General features: G+C 32.3%; 1 protein-coding gene across 1 annotated transcript in view; it reads right to left on the bottom strand.

Moving 5' to 3' along the window:
* LOC149533994 (MADS-box transcription factor 23-like) overlaps nt 1-19,580 on the bottom strand; it is a 226,273-nt gene that overhangs the window by 45,824 nt on the left and 160,869 nt on the right. Inside the window, exons 4-6 of the mRNA XM_089803962.1 lie at nt 5,113-5,183; nt 4,925-5,024; nt 4,766-4,807 (exon numbers count right to left, since the gene is read on the bottom strand). Coding sequence (XP_089660088.1) covers nt 4,766-4,807; nt 4,925-5,024; nt 5,113-5,183 — 213 coding nt within the window. The remainder of the gene's footprint in view (nt 1-4,765; nt 4,808-4,924; nt 5,025-5,112; nt 5,184-19,580) is intronic.

The raw sequence follows: 19,580 nt of genomic DNA, 5'->3' as shown, positions 1-19,580 counted from the left end.
ATTTTTTTGGTAATCTTTGTGCTTGATGTACACTACAATACCTATACTAGCACCAATTTTGTTTTTTCAGGTTAAATTGAGAGAAAGTACATTTTTCTTTGTAATTTATAAAGTCAACTAACATAGAACAAATTTTCTAGACTAATTTGACTCTTTTACTTTTCATACAAGTCATTGTAAAAAACACCTTACTAGGCTAGGAAGTCATGTCGCATCCTTTCTCTTCTTTTTCTCATACAATTCATATAGTAAGAAGCAACCTATTAGCACAACAAGCCACATCTCTTTCTCTTCTTTCCTTTCACTTGATTTATGTGTGTATAATATTTGTTGATCATATTTCTATTTTTCTCTTGGTATTTGAGATTGATGAGATTCTATCTACTAAAAGGTTTTGTATTTTATGGTATCTCTCGTCTTCTATTTCAATGCTATCTTATACTTTGTCCTTTGATTTCACTGATCTTACCCTTTCTTGGGTTGGACTTTGTGCACATAATTTTTTTTTGGTTCCCTTGCCCTATAATCCATTTGCATAGGACCAAAATAGGGTGCACATTCCCTGGTATCAATTGACTATGACACTAGGCATCATAGCCCCTTTGGATCATGGTACTAAGTGCCAATGTCTATCCTAAGATCCCTTTTTTATTATTTAAATGATTTGATATTGTGGCAATAAAATATCATCCCTTTTGGATTGCTTCAAAGTTTTCACACACTTCTTTGAGATTTAGTATAAAAGGTTACTTTTGATAGGTCGAATCCTAGGCAAAAAGCCAACATATTTGAACATGTGATAACAAGATTCAACTTTGTTTTAATTGTCAATTTAAAGGAATAAACTTAAAGATGTCATGGTTGTATGCACAAGGGTTTCAAATAAAGAGATAAGTGAGCATGAAAATGCACTAAAAAATTCAATCAACTATCTAAATTAAAATTAGATTAATGACATGTAGTATGACAAGAACTATGATTCTACAGTATTCTTGCAAGATAAATCATGACAGAGCTTTTAGTATTATTTTAAATTACATTATTTTTACAACTACAATGACTACAAGAACTCTGACTGTAACAATATTTCAATGAACGTAATTATTAATAATTATCGATTTAACATCATAAGAAAAAAAAATGTATACAATAAATAGATTCAATCAATATTAGAAATAAATACATTATTGAAAATAAACACCCTCCCACACTACTAGAAATAAACACCCTAATAAAAATAAACATGATGCTTAAAATAAAATGCAACCCTTCCTCCTTAGTCTACTTGGTGTTTAAATGAAATTCCTTTCTAATAGTTCAAAATATTGTTTTATTTAAAAAATTAGTATCTTGTTTCTTATCATGTAGTTCTATTTTATAATATTATAAATATTTATATAATTTTGTCCCACATATTTTTCCTAATTTTATTTGTAATGACCACCATAAAATGTATTTAGCTCTGGTTATGAGTAAGTAAAATTCTAGAGTACTATCTAAGTGTGGGGACATTCTCCTCTCTATAATTAGAACTAAAATTTGATTGGTTGTAGCTAAATAACCAAATTATTTTATAACTAAATAATTTTATGGTCAAATTCAATGTATTTTTTGGTGGCTAATATTCGCCAATTGGTTAATTTCAGAAAAAATGGCTAGTAATTTGGCTAATAATTTAAGGTTTAAGGCAACCTAAATCAGCACATTTTTATAAAATTTACTTCTAAAATGTTTAAAATCGCTCAATAATTTATTTTATTAAAAAAATTAAATTCAAAGATTTGCCAAAATATCCAATACATGATTAGATTTGATTCACTAGAAATTAAAATTAAATCACTAATAATTATCATAATTATTAGTTATTTTAGGGATATATCACTAATATTTTGTTTTCACTATTGATTTATAATATAATTTAATAATCCTCATAATATTCCATGAGGTAAAAAATGTTCAATTTTGATTTGTAAATTTTCATGGTGACTTATGAACTTCCTACTATTATTGAGATTCCCCAATATTTTTTACAAAAAAAAAATATGATTCCAAAATAATCGCCATTATAAATAATATTTAATATAAAAAACTGAGAGATTCACCAATAGAAATAATTTTTTTTCAAAATAATGAAAGATTTGCCAATATTTTATATCTTTTTCTAGAGTGGGGTTTCTTAAAGTTTACCTTGGTCAATTTTTTTTTTGTAATAGGTGCACACACTACTGACATAAAGGTGGTAGGAGTTTTATCACCGGTATCATGAAGTCTGACACAATTGACTAGAAGCATAATATAAGAGATCAGAAGTCTCTATTCTCTTCCTCCAATTTTCATGTCACAAAAAATATTTTCTTAACATAATGTAAGAAAATATTAGTAAATACAATCCAATAATTATTGTTCACTTGTGATATTGCTATCAAGATTCAATTGTGTAGTTTTTTGGTGAAACCCATTGACCTATGTTTCATGAGTAGTGGTTTGTAGGAACCCATGTCACATGACAATGAATCGAAAACTTAGCACTTATAAGATCTAGGTAATTATCACATATGTGAAGCACTGGGACTTCGTGGGACATCACCCATTGCAATACTACTCTAGCTCAAGCCCACTCAACTAAGGAGGTTCCTCCATGATTAAACCCACAGTACTTGGAACTCTATTTGTAAAATTTTCACCAAGTGTTGTGCCTTATGAACCATTCATTAACACCCCCTTTAAGCTCACCAGTTGATAAGTAGGATAAATTTCCCACATGTCAAATTGTGATATTGCTACAAGGATTCAATTATGTAGTTTTTGAATCAAACTCATTGACCCATGTTTCACGAATAGTTGTTTATGGGAACCCATCTCCATGAGATTTTATGGAAAAGTTAGCACTCATTTAATCTAGGTGATTCTCATAGAGGTGAAGCACTGGAACTTCTTGGGAGGTTACCCATCACAATACTACTCTAGCTCAACCATGCTTAACTACGAAGTTTCTTCCATTGTTAAGCCCACTCTGCTTTCAACACCATATAAAAAATCTTCACCAAATGTTGCACCTTATGAACCATTCATTTAAAAGCCCCATTAAGCTCATCAATTGATAAGTAAGAGATATTTCAACAAAAATTCATATTGTATTCATGTTAGGATTTAACTATGTAGTTTTTGAATCAAATTCAATTTCCCATGTTTCATGAGAAGTGGTTCATAGGAACCCATCTCTCATGAGAATGAATATCAAATTGACTTGCTATGGAAAATATCTCCTACTTATCAATCTAGAAACAAAATTAAATATCACTTATTTATATATAACCTTATATAACATAAAGTGGTAAAATTACACAATTAGATCTATAAAAAAGATATGAGTATGGAGGTATATGAAATATGCTAAAATACATGGCATGAGATACAACATGAATGTCTCTCATCAAATTCCTCCTCCTTATATACATATGTATCACATATTCACAATTTGTTGTCTCTAAAGAAAAAAATTGCATCACCTCTAAGGCAACAAAGAAGAAGAATCAAGCGTTGGAGATGGCATCCATAGTCAAGTTTTTATATTCCCACTATGAATGAAGAGATGCAAGAGTTCTCTTTCTAGCATCAATAATCTTTCATGAAGGCTTCAAGAAAGCAAGAATTCATTAGACAAGGTACATATTACTCAACATTTTTTGCTTTGGATTTGAGAATTATTTTAGAAATTAGCAATGTGGGAAAAGTTAAATCCTCTCACATATCCAATGAGGAAATCTTGTATAAAATACAAATAGCATTATTCCACTCCTTTGTGTACATTTGAAGATGAGGAGATAAAACATTGCAAATCTAGGGAAGTTGGATTGCGACTAAAAGATTCAAAGTCTGAAACAAGATCTAGGATACTTCTATATTCTATGCATAGCCCACACCCATGGATTTTATTCAACACTTCTTTGGATATATTTTAGTAGATGTGCAATAACTATGTTCTAAATTTGGATCCATAGACAATATCACTTTTGAATCAATTTGGACAATCACACCAAGGGAATTAGTCCTAAAACTTTAAGCTCAAATTTCATATCTTTCTCGCTTAGTCAGACCTATAGGTATTTGGTTATGCTGATTATTTGTCAATTTATTTATTCACCTATTTTAATTGTCATATTTAATTATATCAATTAAAAAAGGAGTGCATCATTCTAGATCACATTGCATTCAGCTCTTGCCTACCTGGTTCGGCTTGATGTTGAATCACATGTCAATCATGTCTAGTAAAAATAAATGAAATGAGCGTATGCTTGAATTCTACTTTGCATGATTAGATCAACTACCTTGTTTCTATACATTTAAGAGAGACACAATATTTACTCAATATCACAATTCAAGAATTCTATATCACCATCGCAAGAATTATGGAAACATCACAAGGCATTTTAGATTTTTGGTTGATATCAACATTTTTTTCTTGTATCATCTTTATCTTTTGACTATTCCAAATATTCTCTTCATTCAATAAATTCTAATGTAGAAGAAATTACATCTTCCAATAGTTATCATTTCTGAAAAGACCATCATATGCGAAATTTATATAATTTTATTCAACACTGTTATATTTTTAAATTCTTTAAAAGAAATCAGTTTTGAGTCTACTATTTTCACCTCTATAGAAAAAATGATAAATATAATAACATAAAAAAAAAGCAAACAAACAATAAATAAATAAACATAAACATATAAAATATAAATAAAAAATAAAAATCAACTTCACCTTTTCCTCAAGATCAAATCCCTCCTTAAATAACTGCTCTTTCTGAAACAAGATACAAAGAAAAGAACCGTGTCAAGTCAAGTGCATTTTGTTTCAACAACCTTCTAAACACTAAGGAAATGCGATAGTTACGTTGATACTTATATCTTAACTTTCTACCTTCTCAGCTCGAATTTGTTCCAATCCAAATTCCAACTGTACTTCTAACTGTTTTAACTCTTTTAGAGTTAATGTTTGCAGGTCTTCTCCACGCATGCGCCTACAAAAATTAACCAGGTTCATATAAAATTAAAATACTAGGGTAATGATTATATTCGCACATCAAATAACGTGCGTCCATGCCTTACCTTACAGACTGCTGCATGTCTTCGATCTGTTGGTTCAGCCTTATCACGTCCTGATTCTCAGACGTGATGGACTAAGAAAAAATTGTTAGCTTAAAATTTAATGTCCATACATCTTTAAAAGTTTTAAGAAAAACATTGCATTTCTTACTTCTTCTATAACACACTATCTAATAATCAAATGTGTTAGAACCTTAGTGAGTGCAAAAACATTCATATTTAAAGTACATTCATATCTGTGAAGGTTTTAAGAAAATATTTAATTTTAATTTGTTTTTTTTATTACAGTATTATTCAAAATTATTTCATTCAGAAGATTAGTAAGGGGAATATTTTATTTAAATACAAGTGAGTTGTAGAGTTTTTCTATAAAATGTGTATTTTTCTATTAGGAAAATATATTTGTATTAATGGTATTAAGGCTATTTTAAAGATTGCAAATAAAACATGATTAATTGAAATTAGTAGATGCATGAAGTTTATAGATGAGCATGAAAAAGTATAAGAGACAGATGATCACATCTATTATAGGAGATCCAATAAAGATAGTAGAGCATTCTGACAACACTTGATTTTGTTTGAAGAAACCATGCATGCAAATAATTTTGCTAAATATGGTTATGCTCAAAATAGTTAAAAGGGATTGAAACCAAATTTGCTTAAGGTGAAGATTTAATAATTAAGGGGGAGGCAAACTAATGTATGACTCTTGTATATATTCAAGTACTAATCTGATTTTGCATATGAGTCATCAACATATAAGAATAGGAATAAGCCAAGAGCGTAAAGCACAAAGGTAAATTGTGAGCCTCTTATCTATGAGGTCTTGGGTTTGAATCTTCTTTAGCTTAACATATAGTAATAAATAAATTTAACAAAAATAATAATTGGTCTAGCCTTCAGCTCATTACCTATCAAAAAAAGGATAGAGATCAAAACCTAATTTCAGCCATGTATATTAGTAATTTTAAAACAAGAAGAGACCACAAAACTTCTTTGTATGCCAAAATAATATTCTAGATTGTAGCAAATGAAGGTAGGGCTCCTCCTTGTCCACATTTAAGTAATAATGTGATTTATTGAATAAGTTATGTGAATCAAAAGATGTGAGAGTAAGACTATTTGAATGTAGAAAATAGGTCTCTCATGGAGATCATGAGACGATGTTATTTCTTAGCGGTTTGCCAAAATCATATTCTAAATTAGTTATAGCATCGACCACTCTAGATGCAAATCTTGATTTGCATAAATTAGTTGAAACACTAGGTCATAAAGAAACCCAAATGAAGAAAGCACTAGTTTGAATGATGTGGTTGAAGTAATTCTATTTCATCAAGATATACGAAGAAATCAAAGGGAAGCAAAAGAAAAGATAAACCCTAGTCATTTCATTTTTATGCCTAAGGTCATTTCTATAGCACTGTATATTATGTCCCTATACACTTTCATGCTTGACATATCTCATATCGGCAGTTATGTCCCTCGATGCTTGATCATGTTTCATTCTACTCATATTAGCATTAATTTGGAAACTTTATCAACCTTTGAGTCATTGTTCCTTCATCTAGCTCTAATTGGCTTGTCAATAGCCCCCTAGACACGCTTCAATCAGTTAATGATGTTTTGGGGCATCATTGAGTAACAAATATAGGTCAATTTTTCATCCTTGGTGATTAAAATGTGTAGACAAGAATTATCATATAAGAAATCACATTACATAGAATATCCTATCATTGAGAAATCAATGGCTCATTATCAAGGCATTGAACATAAGGTAAAATACAAAATTCAAGCAATAGTGATCCTTGATTTTAAGTAATATTGATCTTAACATTAAAGTGTCTTTTCCCCATGCAAGAGCATCAGGGATCAACATTTTGAATAAGCTAATGTGCTAGTCCATCTAAGGACATCAATCTATATTATCATATTCAATTGACACAAATTTCAAATGGCAAAAGTATTTGGCACTAAAATACAAGTATGAGTACAACTCTTTGACTAAGTATTTGATATTTGATTTTGATTGAAGGAAAATTGGTTTTGAAGTGATGGAAAACCCTTAACAAAATAAAGACCTATAGAAACATTAGACAATAACAACTAGCTAAGTAATAACAAACCAAATCATAAAAAATAAAGGAACAATACTGTGAAGTTTGGTTACAATTCTATTACTAAACTATCAATTTTATGAATGATTTCTTCATTTATACTTTTGACCCATTAATAAGGTTGTAATCAAAGAAGGCCCCCAGTCCTTACTTATGATTTTGGATGTAGTCTTGGGCTTATAAATTCTATCCTTGTCCCTTTTACCAAACTTTTGTCATATGTAGGAACATTTATGACTGATTTGATACATCTTGAGAGTTTTAACCCAAAATTCCATTGGATATATCTTTAAAATATTTAGTCGAGCATCAAGCTTCTTAAATCCCTATGTAGTATTATCAATGTATTCCTAGAAATTTGTTCAACGCTCCTCTCGAGATTCATGACAAGGGCTTAACCGCCTTGTCATTACTATAAGCTAAGTGGTTGTATCAAGCATTGAGATCCATCTTTTGGTGCAATGGCAACCCCACTCTAACAAGTGGTATCAAAGCTTGGTCATAGGTTTGAATCCTCAGACCCTTAGGTAATGCAGAGGGGGAGATTGTTACAAATTTTTTCAGCACTCCCCTTAGGATTCGTGACAAGAGCTTAACAATCTCCTGTGTACTATAAGTTGAGTGGTTATATTGAGCATTGAGATCAATCTTTTGGTGCAATGACAACCCCACTCTAACAAGTTTTACTTACAAGAACCATGACCCTTAAGTTATCAAATATAAATTCAATGACATCCTCCATCTAATTGATGCGAATATTTTGGTCCTTCAAATATTTGATATATTTTTTCACTATCTAAATGTTGAATACAAGTTTATACAAACCTTGAATCAGGGTTGACATAGTGACCTTGTTTTTAATAGCATTGATTATTACAATAATCCATTAAATCAAAGCATTATGGAATTCTATCATATATCTAGGACTCTTGTTTATATTTATATTTTCTTGCATGAAGGATTTATTCTTATATGAGAAATATTTACCCACATTCAAAATAGTCTCTACTTAAATATTTCTCATCCAAACAATCGTCTAGAGAGGCTAGGAAAAAGAGGATTGAGGAGTAAATACAACAACATTTTGACATTTTGATTTCTTCTTCTTGGGAAGTCCACCCCCAACTTTCCACAATTAAATGGGTCCCAAAATCGGTTTTCCTCTCAACTTTAGCAAGGACTAACAAATTTAGTTTACAATTTCCTCTGTCACCATTAGTAGGATTCAACAAATCCAAAATAAAACCTTTAGCAAATTATATGCTAGGATTAGTTAGATAGAAAATAACAATTACAAGAGATATAACTAATATCACAATGGAATAAAGTAAACTAAGATTTAACGTGGTTCACCCAATCCTGGGGCTACGTCCACCAAAAAAAGAGTCCAATATTATTATCCAATAACTTAAACCTATCACAATGATTAATCTCCCTTATAACTCAATACCACTGCAAGAAGCTATATGTTCAAGTTAGAAAACCCCAAACCTGAGCGAATATTACATGACTTAGGTGGTTTGAAAAAAATAACACTACACATACTTGACGAGTGGACCGAGGGAAATGGATGATGAATCATCTCTAAAATGTTTGACGAGTTACACTCTACACTATATATTCCACCTAAACCACTTGGAGACTAATTAGGCTCCATTATAAACTAACACCCACTTGGAGACTGACCATGTAACCACACTGAGACCCCTGAAGATGCCATTGGATTAATCCACCCTAGAATCATTTGTTCTTTTATTATGTTTAGTCTAGGAGTCCTACCAAAGCTAAAGACAAGTTTAGCTTCTCCCTTGACTCTGTCTCTGTAAACATAACTAGTGGATTATTATCTATATGTATCTTTTCCAACTTTAATAATCCATCATCTAGAACTAACCAAATGAAATAATACTGCAACCATATGTTTTTTGGATTTAAATGTAAAGAAAAATTTGAGGAAAGATGAATAACATTCTAGCTATCTATATACAGATAATTTTTTGACTATGAGTGTCCCATTTCTTTTATGAAATCGGAGCCATAACATCTCTTGGAGTCCTTTGTACCAATAACATACTCTGCCTTATTCATAGATAAAACATTCGCCTCATATAAATGATAAATTCAACTCATTATTGTGCCACCAATAATAAATACATATCTTGTATTACTTCACTTAGTGTCTATATCCCCTACCATATAAAAGTCAAGACAGCCTTGTAAATCATTAGTATAGCCCAAAAAATACAAACACTTCTTGGATGTACCTCTCAAGTATTTTAGAATCTATTTGACTACATTCCAAGGCACAATTTGAGGATGAATCATACATAATTGGTTATTTTCTATTTCACTCTTCTATTAATTTTACTTAGAGAAATCATAAATTAAGATGAATTAATTATTTTGGATATTGTTGAGTCATCCTTTTGACTACTACTACTTCTAAGATATGGTTAAGTTAAATACAGATACCACCCTTCTAGATTTTTGATGGACGGGAGTTGGTTAACCGCATCGGGACTCTACTTTCTCCAAGTTGAGACATGTATCTCAATCTTGTCCAAGCCTGCAGCCAAAGCATTCTATATAAACAGGATAGCTCATATGTATTACATGTTAGGAAATATTGATGCTATTATTCCTTTGAGTATTTCCATTAGAAATTGGTCTTATGTTGTTATTCTATCAATTTCATTTCCTTTCGATTAATTTGACTCTTTCATTATATTTTGGTTTTATATTTATTTTCAAAAATTCTAACATGGTATCATCTAGCCTATTTGGAAAGATTCCATTATTTCTCTTAGAGGTCTTGGAAAATTGTGTATACCCTTCTCATGTGTTTCTAGATACAAATTGGAGAATGATAAATGATTTATGAAGACCCGATAATCACTACTTTGCATATATACAATAGGTAAAAGTACAAAGTTATGTCACCTTTTAGGTTGACTCATTAGAACAATTGAATTTGAGTATTTCTATCTAAAATTCAATTTTGTTCAAACATATGATATTGATAAATGTATTCTTGCTGAGTTATATATGGTCTCATACTTTTCGAATTGGAAATCTTAGGTAAATTCATGTTTTATACTAGTTAATATCTAATTCGTAAAGAAACTAAATTATTTTATAAAATTGATATTTCAATAACTCTTACTATTTTTATGATTTTTTAATAACATAAAAATACCATTTTATAGAGCTCAAATTCAAGAATATTCACATCTAGATTTCATAGTGTTTTAATTAGATATAGTATATCAATTGTAATAATTTTTTTTCTAAAAGTACATATTTTAACACTCGAGAAGATGTCAATTTTGATAGTAAGGTAATTATTTTCCTTCTATTTATCATAAGGGATATATGTATTAGAGGAACAAGAAGGTTTAACACTATTATTTGTAGTGTCTTGGGGTAAAGGGTTGTTGTACATTTGAAGATTTTGATTAGGAGTTGTCTTGGATTTGTTTCCATTATCATTACTATTAGCACACAAAGCGTTGAAATTAATCAAGTCTTGAATTTTATGTTCTAAAGTATAACATTGTTTAGTATCATGGTCAACTTGATGATAATATTGACAAAAGGATTTGGAATCAAAGTGATAATTTGATGTGGTAGAAGGAAGAAGTGGTCTAATAGGAAGGATTGTAATAATATTAGTAGTTACTAACCTTCTTATAGTTGAATGGAAAGGCTCTGAGAGAGGTAGACATTTACGATTTATCCAAAAAATAGAGGAAGAAGAAACAACACTTTTGGATGCACCAACTACTTGTTCATCTATTGCACTTTTTCCTTTGTTGGTCTTGACATAGTTGTTAGGTTTCACAATTTATTTTTGCTAGGTGTAGCATCAATCTTATCAATGAGTACAAGAGCTATTAGAGTGGTGCTCTCAAATTGGCTTACTTCTAGTTAATAATGATGAAGTTCTACACAAAGTTGTGACAAGTAGGTAAACTTAAGCAAGAAAAATCTTATCTCTAATGTCTTTTTGTAAATTAGCAATAAGCATATGCTTAATATCAATATTAGGCACAAGACAAGAAATCAAAGCATGCAAATGCTTCAATCTACCAATAAAATTAGTCACTTTCTCCTTAGGACCTTATTTACAATGCATCAAATTAGTCAAAGAAACTTGAGGAGCAATGTTAATTTGAAATTATTGAATAAAATCATTAGCAAGTTTATGAAAGGAATCAGTAGAATAAGGTGGCAAAGACCAATACTATTGAAAGGCCTTGTCATGATAGGTATGAGAGAAAAACTTGGCTGAAATTCTACGATCATGAGCATTACCATTACATAGAACTTGAATTTTTTTTAAAAGATGAGTACCATAGTCACCCTTACCATTATAAATATCACGATGAGGCATATCAATGTGTTTAGGAGAAACTATATAAATAACGTCTACGGACAAAGGACTAACCATATCACATGTAGGCACATTAAACTTGGATTGACTTGAGGACACAAGTTGTTGTTGCAAGGAAGAAAATTTTTGGGCAAGGCTAATGATGGTAGAGTCATTAGACGAAATAGTTGGCAATGACATATGTGACGCACTAGGAAGAGTGAGTGATTTAGCTAGAATAGAAGGTGCTATGGGCGGAACACTAGGAACCATAGTAGTGGGAGGATTAGGATAAGTGATATAGTACAAGGCTGGTCTATCTCCAAAGGAGATGACCAAGCCCCCAAAAAACACAACATAGTAGGAGTATAACACAATACAGTAGCAAATAACTTGGTTTATTAACAAGATATCTTCATACAAAATTGAATACTGATTGATTACACAACACGCACACAAATTGATAAGCAATATGCGAGGCTGTGAGGCATTCAGAGGTATGGAAAATACATTTCCAAATTACTGACCAAACTCACTATTCTCAAGCTCTACCTCCTTAATCACAAGTAACTCTACATGATTCCCTCCCTTCTACCATTTCCATCTACTAAGACTCAAGTTAATTACATATATAGCCATAATGGCATACAAGTTGGCTTTGAGTTTACAATTTCCCATACTAGGAAATGTGCTATACAATGTAGAACTGACCCTAAATTAATTAATCACAAGATACATAATACATTACAAAATTTACTGCAGCCTCAACTATAGGTCCACATGTTAACCAGTTGCTTCGATCCAAGAGAACATAAGCTAACTCTTAAATATAGAACAAGACTACATTAAATGCCAGGTATCATATGAAGAAAAATAGAGGAAATCAACACTTGAGAAGATGAAGCATAACTTTTTCTAGTCACAACAATGAGTTCTATGCACTTAGGATATTTTTGCATGATAGGTCCACAATGTGAAGCCAAGCTCACAAAATTTGGAAAGGAAAAACAATTCTTACCGAATCAAACTGTCAAACAAATAACTTGAAAACAACAAACAAGAAAATATCTTTTGGGGATGCAAGATTGCCAATAGCCCAAGGATCCTCTTGCATCAAATAACCAAGTTGACAAAAATATATTCCATTGTTGACATTATAGTCATGCTTGTTATTAGTGATATACACTTATTCAGATTATAAGTATCTACCAAGCACATTGTATAGTTAACAGTGTTAACGAAGAATTTTAGTATCTATTGAGTTCTACAGTTGCTATCGAGTCCAAGGGACAAAATTTAGTTTACATCAAGTAGTTACTACTAAGGTATTGATCAACAGTATAAATTGAGCATCTTAGTGTATACCGAGTTTATCAATGCTAACTGAGTTCATAGTTACTATGATGTAAGTTCAGTGTTAACCGATCTACTTAGTGTTAACTAAGTGACTCAATTTATATTGAGCTTATAGTGATAGCATTGACAAAGCTTTGCAATGTGAATTAAGTGAATCAATTTATATGCCGAGTTTCTCAGTATTCGCTGAGTTACCAATGCAAACTAAGTTCAAGACTACTTGGAAGTGATCAATATGGACCAAGCTTCTATGTCTATTGAGTGCATGACGATGTTGAGCATTGACAGTGGAGGCTAAGTACTAAAATCTCACTGAGCCATTCTTCAAAACCTGGGTTCCTGTAGTTGGGTCGACTTTGTGTTTTTTGTGTAAACTTGTATTGTGGCTTACTTTGTAATTTGTAAATTGGACTAGTATATATGTAACATATTGTATCACATCCAAAACAATAATATTATGTAATGTAACAAGCAGAGAAGAGAAGAAGAGCGAATTACAAAGGTTACAACAATATATGGAGCAGCAAAGTTTTATCTATGATAGCAAGGTGATTATTATACTCAAAAAAATCTCATTCAGAAAACCAATTTGTCGATTAGAGATCAGCTACTATTTTATCCTAACAGGTGGATTAGTCAAATCCTTTCACAAGGTAGACTTAACAGTTTTATGTAAATCTCTTTACCGAGTGCATACTTCATTGTATGTTTGTAAATCCTTTTGCAAGGTGGACCTAGCAGTCCTTATTGCTCTTAATAGGGCAGACCATTAGAAGTGATCATTACAAGCCTTAATAGGCCAACTTTATATTGCAGTACTAAAGCTTGTGGGTATCATCCCCACCCTAGTTTTACTTTCTATTTGGAAGGTTTTTGGGTCACCAAATTGTGTGTCAAAGTGTTATGAATGCTTTAATGTTTTTAGTTTCTCATGTATGCAATTAGATTGGAATACACATGAAGGATTAATTGCTAATTAAGGATTAAGTTGTATATGTTACTGATTGACCCCTCCCCTCTCAATAGCTTAGCCTATCATAACATTTCCAACAATTGGTATCAGAGCTTTGTGGTTCTTAGGAAAGAAGTTTAATAACTTGAGCAAAGATCAAAGGCTATGGAGGTATTCAAACCTGACAAGGCTATTGACAATGAGAAGCTAGATTTGGAATTGGCTATTGATCAACTCAAGAAAGAAAAAGAGCAACTCTCTCAATCCCTAAAAAGAAGAAAAGAACTTGCAATCCAGATGAATGACCATCTCTACATTGAAGAAAGAATTGAAGACATCCATTCAATAAATTTAGATGAAGCTGATGAAGCAATCAAAGAACTATTTGAAAAGAATAGTACTCTTCAAGAAGAAGTAAGAAAAATAAGAAGAGAGCAAGAAATTCAGTTAGTAAGATTGTGTGAAGTCATGGAAGAGAAAAACAAGATAAAAGAAGAAATAGAAGGAAGGAACAGTGAAATTCAACACCTATCCCTTCAAAAAATAGACTTCATTAATCATCTCACTAATGCAAATGAAGAAATCATGAATTTAAGATTAAAAAATGAAAGAATGCATAATGATCTAAACATTGAAAAGCAAACCAATGAAAGGATGATGAAATCTCAAGAAGATATGAATAAATTAAACAAGAAAATCCATTATAGAAAAAAAGGAAAAGGAAGAATTAGATGTACAGAAGAAGGTAAATCATCCAAGAAAAGAGCTCAAAAGAATCAAAGACCTATTTAAAGTCACTATGGGAAGATAGGTCATACATCAAACAAATGTTGGAGCAATCGAAAATGTAAATTCAGTCAAAAGTGCTAGAATTGCAATTAGCATGGTCATAAGGAAAATGAATGTAAAGAGAAACCTAAGTTTGAAGGAAAATGTCATAAATGTACGAAGCATGGGCACAAATCCTTCAAATGCAAAACTAAGATATTGAACCTAGTAGAATAGATTATGAACGCTATATTTGCTTGGGGCTATAACACTTAGTGTAGAGGTCATTACTGTGAGGAATTTGGACACATTGGAATGAATTTCATAAAGAATCACATGAGGACAAGAGACACTATAAGAAGATGTTTTATTTGTACAGAACTTGGTCATCTTGCCAAAAACTATATGAATATTGGAAGAATTGAAGATGAAAAGAAGACAAAAGTTGATAACATCAGAAAGCAGATGAGATAGAAATGAGTTTGAAAATCTTCTAAGAATACAAGTCCAAGCAATAATGACAATGTCACTCAAGAATTGGATGAATCCACCATTTCCACTTGATCTCTCATAGGAGAACTAGAACTAGGATACTAAAGAATATATCTCACATCAATTCAAGTTAGTAGAATGAAAGATCCATATCAGCATTCAAGATTCAAAGGGATCACCAAGTAAAAGATGCAATAATTACTGAGCATGTTTAAGTTGTAGACATTACCAAGTGAGGTCAGGTTGCAAACCCTACCAAGCAAGGTTGGGAGTTACTATACTACTTGTGTGGTTACTGAGTCATGGAAGACTCTATCGAGAAATCAATGCAAGTGAAGTGGATGATAGTCTTTCATTTGAGAAAATAATCATCCCAAGGATTTATGGTAAAATTTGATGAACAAGCGTGAAATTTTAGTCATTTCTCACTCCAAATTTTTGAGTGCTATTTGTTCAAGGTGATCTTTAGAGATTTCAAGCGATTTGAGTGAATTTGCTTTCGTATTCTCTCAAACTCTACCGAGTGAAGATGGTATCCACCAGCAACAAGTTAAAGAAAGGTTCAGACATTTTAGTTTAACAGGTGGAATGGAAGATGTGCTAATGACTAAAATGGGTAAATAGAAGTATTCCCCAGACCAGATTGCTTAGCAACTTCCGACTGATCTAATGGTGAAGATCAAGCCAAGATGGGAGAATTCCATGAAAACTACATTAGAAATATATGAGCAGACCCTAAGGTAACTCATGTTGAGTTTGGATGACAAGGAGGTAAAGGAATCTCTAAAGAAAAATGAAGAAAAGGTTACTTTGAGATTCAAAACTTGTCTTATATTGTTGAATGATATTGAACATGTGGTAAGGAATGCTACAAATGCATGGAAGAACATTTAGCTTCTTTACAAGCCGAGTGAATTTTTTGTCAATGTTAGTGACAAGGATGAAGGTGATGATGGACAAGAAAAAGATGAGGAAATTGATAATGAAGAAGTTACTCACTTTGACAATGTTGATGATGATGAAGAGGAATAGGGGCAGGAAGCTACCAAGGAAGATCTACCAAATGTATAAGATAATGAGGAGACTGACCCAATGAAAATTGCTGCAACAGTCATAGCCTCACTTCCTTATTTTGCAAGCAAAGCACTAAAAACATCAAGCCCAGAGAAAGCTTCAGCAGGATTGATTCTGACAAAAATAGTTGGCACAAGCACTTAATCAATTTTTGCACCCATCCAGCTCAGTACTTCATTGACTGAAGTGACAAGCACTTCATCTACCAAGTAGTTAGCACTACCCACTACATTAGTTTTGGTAAATCTAGGTATTTCTACTATAGGTATTTCAGCAGTAAGTACAGTATCTATAGCTATTCCTACTCTTTCTACAATTGTTTCCATTCCTGGCATGCAATTAATAAGTGCAAAGACAATTGAGACCAAGTCTCAACCGAGTACAAGATTTTTGAGTAAATAAAAAGAGAAGGAAGAAGATATAGATCTTGACGAGGAGATTGTAATTCCGAATTGGGACATTTCAAATCTCAATCCTAATCAGATGCATATTTATGGAGAAATTCTTCAGAAGAAAGCCAAGTAGCAAAGAGTTAGAGAAGAAAGGAATATGGAATTTCAAATAATAGAAGATGCAAAGAATATCCTTGTAGAGGCATTAAATATAGAGTTTGATACTTCTCAACCAATTTTGAGCCAGTTAGCAAAGGTAGTCCAAAAATTCAATAATTATTTGAATGGACAAGAGAAATTATTGTAGACAGTAGAGAAAAAGTTTGAGAAAATTCCACTAAAAGGGACCAAGGGTTGAACAAATGCATTATCATTACTCCAAACTAGCTTGCAATTGAGAAACATTCTTTCTACAAGCAAATGCTCATCCTCAGTGACCTCAAGGAAGTCATATTCTCTCTGGTAGATGAGAAGGCTCCTAGGTGCGATGACTTCCCTTGTGAATTTTATAAATCTTTATGAGATTCTATTGGGTCAGATCTGCACAGAGTCTACCTTAAAACCTTTTATATACCAAATCACTCGAGAAATCTTATTTAAAGAGTAAAAATTAAATTCATACCCAAAGCTAGCAATTCTTAAGATACAACTAAAGACATATCACCTTGTTGAATGTCTCCTAAAAGATCATAGATAAAGCCTTTATTCCCAAAAATTGTAATCTTTTTCCATTGATTGTACACCCAAAGAAGACTGATTTTATCAAATCTAGATACATTATAGACAACATCAATTTTTTTTTGGAAGGTATGGAATAGACTTGTAGGTCAAAGAAGAAAGTACTCTTTATCAAAATTGGCTTTGCCAAGGCTTATGATTGTACTGAATGGTCTTTTATTCTTGCTATGCTCCAAGTCTTAGGACTTGGGCCTATTTTTCTCCAATACATGGAGATGCTCTTCAAAGATGTTTCTTCTTGCATCAACATCACTGGTAGGAAATCAAAGGCCTTTGTTCTTTTACCATCCACTAGGGCTTATCCTTTGGCTTTGCGTTTGTATATTATTTTTCTTGAAGGATTTGAGAATCTTCTTGCAAATGTCATTTCCTGTTGCTATGTTAGACACATTTCCCTAGCTGGTCCTCCTACTCAGCTTGTCAATCAGTATTTTGCTGATGACTCCTTCCTCACTCTTATTGAGGAAGAGGAAAATGTCCCTAATAACCTCTAATACCTTGACATGTTTTGCTTGGCCTTTGGGTCTATTGTCTAATGGAACAAATCTTATGCTGCAGGAAGTTATGTCTTCCTACTCTGCCTTGGCTTATAGAATATCACTAAAAATGAATTCAAAATGGAGAAATATTCCACCTTTTGGAAATTCCCTTTTCCTTTCAAGCTTTAGTCATTGACCTTTGGAATGTCAGTCTTACCAAGATTTCCAAGAAGTTGGGTTATTGGCTCACCAAGCCTCTTTCTTTGGCTAGTGAATTCCAAATTTGTTCTAAGGTTTTGGCAACTACTCATGTTTATTATTCTTCATGTTGGGCTTCTTCAAAATCCTCTTACATAAAGTTTGAGAATCTTCTCAAAGATTTCATATAGTCTCTTGGGAGTACTGATGTTTTATTTATGTGCTAAATGGATCATCCAAGTCCTCTCTAAACATGAAGCCTACAAAATCTTTCTCAGGCATTGTATTTTCTCTAGATTCCTAGTTAATAGACCACCTAGAAAGGGGATTTGGTTTCAAACCCTTCCCATGACACTAGAACCAGTACAAATCCAAGGCTCCTTTGTCAACAAAAGAATGTGGAGAGCTTGGGTAGCCATTAAGTTGTATCTTTGTTGGGATGGTGATGATTTTAGAGATGGTCTTTCTATGAACCAACACAATCTTTGGTGGTCACCCTTGTTTTCCATTCAAGGTGTGTCTCTTACCAGATTCAGGGTGCCAATGCATTGCATTTTTCAAACATGGCATCAAGACTACCAGATATATTTTTTCCGGTGTTTCCATAAGCCTTAGATCATGGGATGATATATAGGTCCATTTTTGTTTGTCTTTCCTAGATTGACAGACTTTTGATCTATTTCTCTCTACATTGCTACCGTATATGGTTTGCAAAATAGATGTCCAGCATGCCAAACCATGGTGGAAGAACTACAAGTGGTATTTGTGTACTCCTCTTGTCAATTAAAAGCCTAAGATGAGATACCTTTGGCTGATGCCTCATTTTCCTATGGTTAACACTCTTAACCAGTGTTGGAGCTTCTAGTCTTTGCAACAAAATTGGAGATACAGGATTCATACTACTTGGAAATTCGTCACTAAGTTGAAGATTGCATAATTTTCTTGTTGTGTGCTTTTCCAAGGATTGTCTCTAGGTCCTTTGCTCAAGCATTTAAGTTTTCTTGACCCATGTTGTATCTTTTGTGGGCAACCAAAGTCTTTCCTGCACATCTTTTGGTTCTATCATAAAGCTCAATACTATTAGCTCTAGATTCCCTGAATTTTTAAGCCTTTTATGCCAAAGCTATTTTCATGGCATATCAATCTAGTAGGGGACTCACATAAAATCCCTTTCAACAATCTAGTAGGGGATTCACACCCAATCCCTTTCAACTATACCACAACTTGGCACGCTTTCAAGATGGAGATTCTTTTCACTATATGGAAAGATATGAATGTTGTTCTTTTTATAATTCATATCTTTGTACATATAAATGTATCTATGTACACTAAATATTACATATGTAATAATAATGATTTAAATTCAAGTACAAGACAAAAAGGTGGCTCTTGAAGTGGCCCTCATATAGGAACTACTTAATCACCAGGGTAATGCACCTTGTACAGTCACCCAAGTACCGTTGGATTTCACTTCCGTGGATTAGATTCCACCTTGTGGTCGCCCAAGGAGTTGTACCTCCTTGGCCCATGACCTAA

This window comes from Cupressus sempervirens, chromosome 10, assembly GCF_028749045.1.
Source record: "Cupressus sempervirens isolate cs-2001-9-10 chromosome 10, ASM2874904v1, whole genome shotgun sequence".
Taxonomy (NCBI): domain Eukaryota; kingdom Viridiplantae; phylum Streptophyta; class Pinopsida; order Cupressales; family Cupressaceae; genus Cupressus; species Cupressus sempervirens.
The sequence above is the reverse complement of the archived record's forward strand: the minus strand, read 5'-3'. Positions and strand labels throughout refer to the sequence as shown.